The sequence below is a fragment of the Erinaceus europaeus genome, chromosome 12 (genome assembly GCF_950295315.1).
Source record: "Erinaceus europaeus chromosome 12, mEriEur2.1, whole genome shotgun sequence".
Taxonomy (NCBI): domain Eukaryota; kingdom Metazoa; phylum Chordata; class Mammalia; order Eulipotyphla; family Erinaceidae; genus Erinaceus; species Erinaceus europaeus.
Window position 1 is genome coordinate 33,172,531 of NC_080173.1, and position 6,994 is coordinate 33,179,524.

Genomic DNA, 6,994 nt, shown 5'->3' on the forward strand with positions numbered 1-6,994 from the left:
CACAACAAGTTATCTTTTCTTTATCATTGAAATGTGAAAATATAGTATAAAATCTATGTAGAAATCAATTCAGGCAATTGTTTCATAAATTGTCATGTTTATTTATATTAGAATGTCCAAACAGTATCTTCTTGGCTATCAGAAGCTCCAACAACTGTAAATCTTGACACAGAGCTTCCAGAACATGTGATACAGTGGGCTCTGAACACACTGAAGGAGGCAATAGATCGTAACTTGGAAGGTGCAAGAAATCACTATGAGACATACGGTATATGTGATATATACTATAACCTTCTTATTAAAGAATGGCATTTTATTTTTTGTAGAATTTGATCATATATTTGGTTGTCTGGGGGCTCTCCTGAAAGAGTTTGGAAAGTCAGAACTGATCATAGCCATGACTTCTGGCAGAGTCAGGATCAGGTCCAAGAAATTTGGATTTTTTTTTTCTTTTTTGTCTAACACAAAGAGAGACTATTAGCTGATATTATTGGATAAAAGGAAGAAACACAATTGCTGGAATAAGGCAAAAGCCAAATCAAGGGTAATACAAGGTGATTTCAGAGACTAGTTTCGAAGAAGCTGCATCTTAATTTTATGTTCTCATCAATTGCAGTGTGGAGTCAGAATGAATAGTTGTTATTTGATGTTCTTTTAACCAAAACCTCCTGCTAATAGGCTTATCTAAACTTGTAAGTTACTTTTTAAAGATTTCTTGTTTTTTCTGAGAGAGAAATGAAAGAGGGAAAATGAGAGAGATATTAGAGCACAGCTCAGCTCCAGCATATGCAGTGCGGGGGATCAAACTTCGACCTCAGACTTGTGCAAGTCCTGTACTCTACTACTGAGTTATCTCCATGGCAAAACTTTTTGTGTATTCCTATTTCATTTGTTTATTTATTGGATGACTATATTAAGAAATACCACACGAGTACATTTCTACATCTTCCCAAGATAGGTGTCAGTTCACCTTTCTCTTGTGCACCATCTTTCTACTTCACCATTTGCCACCAAGTTGGCACAACTTTCAAGTTATTTTGAGATTGGTATGTATACACCTTATTATCTTCATTTAAAAATGTCTGTGTTTTACTTGATTTGTTTGTTAAATCTAGTTTTATGCGTATCCTGTTAATATGTGTTAGCACTCTATTAATAAACAATGTCTAATTGAGTAGACTACTTCCTCCATTATCACATGAAAAAGCACTTTATATTTCTTGAAAGGCATTATTGTGACTTAAATTATTCACTTTCAGTTGATAGGTATAATTGGCTCCTAGATGGGACTGCTGATAAGCTGATAGAGACTTTTCAGGCAGAAAATCATACTTTTGATGATTATACAGAGGTAAGTGGTAATTCTGGTATACATTAGTGCTTGCCGGATTTCTTTTAAAAATTGAGATATTTTATTCTAGTAAATAAATGCTTAATTTTAAATTAGTAGAGGGGCCAGGAGGTGGCACACTTGCTTGCACATATTATCATACACAAGGACCCAGGCTCAAGTCCCTAGTCCCCACCTTCAGGAGGGAAAGCTTCCTGAGCACTAAAGGAGTGCTAAGTTGCTTTTCTGTCTCTCTCCCTCTCTTTTCCCTCTCAGTTATCTAATAAATAAATAAATAAACAAATATCTTTAAAAGGAATTAAATCAGTAGAACTTTTTATCCAAAACATCATTTTATTAAACTTGTATGTTCATCACATAATTTCAATTGCTACTCATTAATTCAGTGATTCAGTGAGTTTTTTTAATTTTATCATACTCAGACACCTACCAATATTTTGGTGATACAAATAAAGAATAGATACACATGGGGCTGGGTGGTGGTGCACCTGGTTGAGTGTACATTACAATGCACAAGGGCCCAGGTTCAAGCCCCTGATTCCCACCTGCAGGGGGAAAGCTTTACAAGTGGTGAAGCAATGTTGCAGATGTCTCTTCATCTCTTTTCCTCTCTATATCCCCCTTCCTCTAGATTGCTGGCTGTCTCTATCAAATAAATAAAAATAATAAAAAATTAAAAAAGAAAAGATATATATTATCCTCAGAGTTTATATTTGGGAGCTGGGTGGGGGTGCATCTGGTTGTGCACACATGTTACAATGCACAAGGACCTGGGTTTGAGCCCCCAGTCCCTACCTGCAGGGAGAAAGCTTTGTGAGTGGTAAAACAGGGCTGCAGGTTTCTCTCTTCCACTTTATTATCCCCTTCCCTCTCAGTTTCTGGCTCTCTCTAATAAATAAGATAATAAAAACATTGATACTTGACTTGGAGGCCAGACATAGGATAACAACTACAACATATTGATATATGTATATATTTTTAAGATTTTATTTGTTTATTGGTGAGAAAGATAGGAAGAGAGAGAAAGAACCAGACATCACTCTGGTACATGTGCTGCTAGGGATCTAACTACAGACCTCATGCTTCAGAGTCCAGTGCTTTATCCACTGTGCTACCTCTCGGACCATACATATTGATATTTTTAATGGAATCAAAAGATGGCCAATGGAATAAAGAGATGGACAGTGTTGTTGTGGACACTCAAAAGAGGAAATGACTGCTTTTGCTTTGGAAAATCATTGAGTTTCTTGAAGAAGAGAAAAGTGAGTTAGGTTTTGAAGTAGAAGTTTATAGATGGATTTCATTCTCTTGTCTGATTGCTATGGCAAGACTTTCCAATACTATGTTGAAGAGTAATGGTGATAGTGGACAGCCCTGTCTAGTCCCCAAGCTGAGGGGGAATGCTTTCAGCTTCTGTCCATTGAGTATGATGTTGGCTGTAGGTTTGCTATATATGGACTCCACTATCTTGAGGAATTTCCCATCTATTCCCATTTTTTGTAGTGTTTTGAGCATGAATGGGTGTTGGATTTTGTCAAAGGCTTTCTCTGCATCTATTGAGATAATCATGTGGTTTTTGGTTTTGTTTTTATTGATGTGGTGAATGACATTGATAGACTTATATTCGTTGAACCAGCCTTGCATTCCTGGGATAAATCCCACTTGGTTGTGATGAACAATCTTTTTGATACACTGCTGTATTTGGTTGGCCAGGATCTTTTTTAATATCTTGGTATCTATGTTCATCAGAGATACTGGTCTATAGTTTTCATTTTTTTGTTATGTCCCTATCTGTTTTTGGTATCAGGGTGATGTTGGCTTCATAGAAGGTGGAAGGGAGTATTCCTGTTTCTTCGATCTTGTGGAAGAGCTTTAGAAGTATAGGTATTAACTGTTTCCTGAAAGTTTTGTAGAATTCATTTGTGAAGCCATCTGGTCCAGGACTTTTGTTGTTGTTGAGATTCTTTTTTTTTTTTTTTTTTTACATTTTATTTATTTCCCCTTTTGTTGCCCTTGTTGTTTAACATTGTTTTGGTTATTGATGTCGTTGTTGTTGGATAGGACAGAGAGAAATGGAGAGAGGAGGGGAAGACAGAGGGGGAGAGAAAGATAGACACCTGCAGACCTGCTTCACCACTTGTGAAGTGACTCCCCTGCAGGTGGGGAGCCAGGGGCTCGAACTGGGATCCTTAAGCTAGTCTTTGTGCTTTGCGCCACGTGTGCTTAATCCGTTGTGCCACCGCCCGACTTCCGTAGGGGAGATTCTTTTTTTTTTAATTTATTTTTTATTTAAGAAAGGATTAATTAACAAAACCATAGGGTAGGAGGGGTACAATTCCATACAATTCCCACCACCCAATCTCCATTTCCCACCCCCTCCCCTGATAGCTTTCCCATTCTCTATCCCTCTGGGAGCATGGACCCAGGGTCATTGTGGGTTGCAGAAGGTAGAAGGTAGAAGGTCTGGCTTTTGTAACAGCTTCCCCGCTGAACATGGGCGTTGACTGGTCAGTCCATACTCCCAGTCTGCCTCTCTCTTTCCCTAGTAGGGTGGGTCTCTGGGGAAGCGGAGCTCCAGGACACATTGGTGGGGTCTTCAGTCTGGGGAAGCCTGGCCGGCATCCTGATGACATCTGGAACCTGGTAACTGAAAAGAGAGTTAACATACGAAGCCAAACAAATTGTTGAGCAATCATGGACCCAAATCTTGGAATAGTGGAGAGGAAATGTTAGGGGGGTACTCACTGCAAGATCTAGTGCACTTCTGCTTTCAGGTATATATTTTGCACTTGTTTATGGATAAGTGTGAACATAAGCTCTCTCTCACAGAACCTGGTGTATATCTAGGTTTTGGGACTTTGTTAGAAGCTTGCAGTGAGTACCCCCCAGTATCTTGTAAATAGCTGTGCCACTGGTTGCCTCTGATCTACTTGGTCTAGGCTTTTGAGAGAGTCTGCATATCAAATACACAGCCTATATATATATATTTAATTTTTTTAAATATTTATTTTATTTATTTATTCCCTTTTGTTGCCCTTGTTGTTTTATTGTTGTAGTTATTGTTGTTGTCGTTGTTGGATAGGACAGAGAGAAATGGAGAGAGGAGGGGAAGACAGAGAGGAGGAGAGAAAGATAGACACCTGCAGACCTGCTTCACCACCTGTGAAGCGACTCCCCTGCAGGTGGGGAGCCGGGGTTCGAACCGGGATCCTTATGCCGGTCCTTGTGTTTTGCGCCACCTGCGCTTAACCTGCTGCGCTACACCCCCGACTCCCACACAGCCTATATATTAAGAAGACTCAGTCTGTGTTTTAAAAACTTCGAGGCATATAATTAATTTTCCCCCTCTCATATTAATTAACTAGTGATTTATATGGCTACACTTTACTAGGAGTGTACATAAACACCATTCCCACCACCAAAAGACTGTGTCCCATCCCACCCACCCACCTCCACCCCCCATTGGCCCAGGAAGCCCACTCACCACAGGGTTTTTACTTTAGTGCCCTACTTTCAATTTAGTCAGATCCTGCTTTTAGTTTCCCTTTCTGATCTTCTTTCTCAACTTCTGTTGATGAGTGGAATCATTCCATACTCATCTTTATCTTTCTGACTTAGCTTACTTAACGTAATTCCTTCTAGCTCTGTCCAAGATGGGTCAGAGAAGGTGGGTTCATTGTTCTTGATAGCTGTATAATATTCCATTGTGTATATATACCACAGCTTTCTCAGCCACTCATCTGTTGTTGGGCACCTGGGTTGCTTCCAGGTTTTAGCTATTATGAATTGTGCTGCTATGAACATAGGAGTACATACCTCTTTTTGGTTGGGTGTTCTGGAGTCCTTGGGGTAGATTCCCCAGGAGAGGAATTACTGGATCATATGGGAGATCCATGTCTAGCCTTGTGAGAGTATTCCAGACTGCTCTCAACAGAGGCTGGACCAATTTACATTCCCACCAGCAATGCAAAAGGGTCCCTCTGTCCCCACAGCCTCTCCAGCATTTGTTGCTGCTGTTCTTTTTGATGTATGCCATTCTTACAGGAGTGAGGTGGTATCTCAATGTTGTCTTAATTTGCATTTCTCTGACAATCAGCGACCTGGAGAAGTTTTTCATGTGTTTGTTAGCCTTTTGGATCTCCTCTGAGGTGAATGTTTTGTTCATATCCTCTGCCCATTTTTGGATGGGGTCATTTGCTTTTTTGGTGATTAGTTTCTTGTCTGATGTATGGCATGTGAAGATCTTCTCCCATTCTGTGAGGGGTCTCTTTGTTTGTGTGCTAGTTTCTTTGGATGTGCAGAAGCTTTTCAATTTGATGTAGTCCCATTGGTTTGTTTCTGCTTTAGTCTTTCTTGCAATTGGGTTTATTTCATCAAAGATGTCCTTGAGGTGTAGGTGGGAAAGTGTTTTACCAATGTTTTCCTCTAAGTATTTGATTGTTTCTGGTCTAACATCCAGGTCTTTGATCCATTTGGAGTTGATTTTTATTTCTGGCGAGATAAAGTGGTTCAATTTCATTCTTCTGCATGTTACAACCCAGTTTCACCAGTACCATTTATTGAAGAGAGCCTTCTTCTTCCTTTTAATGCTTTGGGCCCCTTTATCAAAGATTAGATGTCCATAGATGTGGGAGGTGAGATTCTAAATGACAGTTTATTTCTTTGTCTGTGATTGGTGTATTTAGGTTTTGTAGTTCTTCTTGATTCAGTTTTGGAAGGGCATATGTTTCTAGCAATTCTTCCATTTATTCCAGATTCTCTAGCTTGGTGGTGTATAGTTCTTCATAGAAGTTTTGCATGATTTTCTGGATTTCTGTGGTGTCAGGTTGTGATATCTCCTCTATCATTTACAATTCTATTAATTTCAGTCTTCTCCCCTTTTTTTTAGTGAGTCTGACTAGTGGTTTGTCAATCTTGTTTAATTTTTCAAAGAACCAACATTTGGCTTCATTGATCTTTTGTATGGTCCTCTTATTTTTGATGTTGTTTATTTCTGCTCTAATTTTAGTGATTTCTGTCCTTCTGGTTGCTTTAGGATTCCTTTGTCTTCTTCCTCTAAGTCCTTGAGGTGTGCAATAAGGTTGTTTATTTGAGCTTTTTCTTGTTGTGTAATATGTGATTGTGTGGCTATGAGTTTCCCTCTCAGTACTGCTTTAGCTGTGTCCCAAATATTTTGATAGCTTGTGTCTACATTTTCTTTTGTTTCCAGGAACGTTTGAATTTCTTGCTTGAGTGTCTCTCTGACCCAGTGGCTCTTAAGCAGTATGTTGTTTAGTTTCCAAATTCTGTGTCTTTTAGTAATTTATGTTTGTTGTTAAATGTTAGCTTTACTCCACTGTGGTCTGAGAAGGTACTTGAGATGATTTCAGTGCTCTTGAATTTTGATGCTGTCTTTGTGGCCTGACATGTAGTCTGTCCTTGAATATGTGTTGTGTGGATTTGAAAAGAATGTGTATTCAAGTTTTTTTTTTTGGTTGAAGAACTCTGAAAATGTACAGGAGGTCTAGTCTGTCCATCTCTGCATTTAATTCTCTTGTTTCTTTGTTGATTCTCTGCTTCGTTGATCTGTCTAAGTGTGAGAGTGGGGTGTTAAAGTCTCCCACTATTATTATATTACTATTGATGTATTTTTGTAGTTCTTTC

The 6,994-nt window shown here is 39.0% G+C and overlaps 1 protein-coding gene across 1 annotated transcript in view; it reads left to right on the plus strand.

The window, feature by feature from the left end:
- The window catches only part of DNAH12 (dynein axonemal heavy chain 12), a 273,128-nt gene that overhangs the window by 42,200 nt on the left and 223,934 nt on the right, over positions 1–6,994 (plus strand). Inside the window, exons 10-11 of the mRNA XM_060203068.1 lie at positions 112–268; positions 1,260–1,351. Coding sequence (XP_060059051.1) covers positions 112–268; positions 1,260–1,351 — 249 coding nt within the window. The remainder of the gene's footprint in view (positions 1–111; positions 269–1,259; positions 1,352–6,994) is intronic.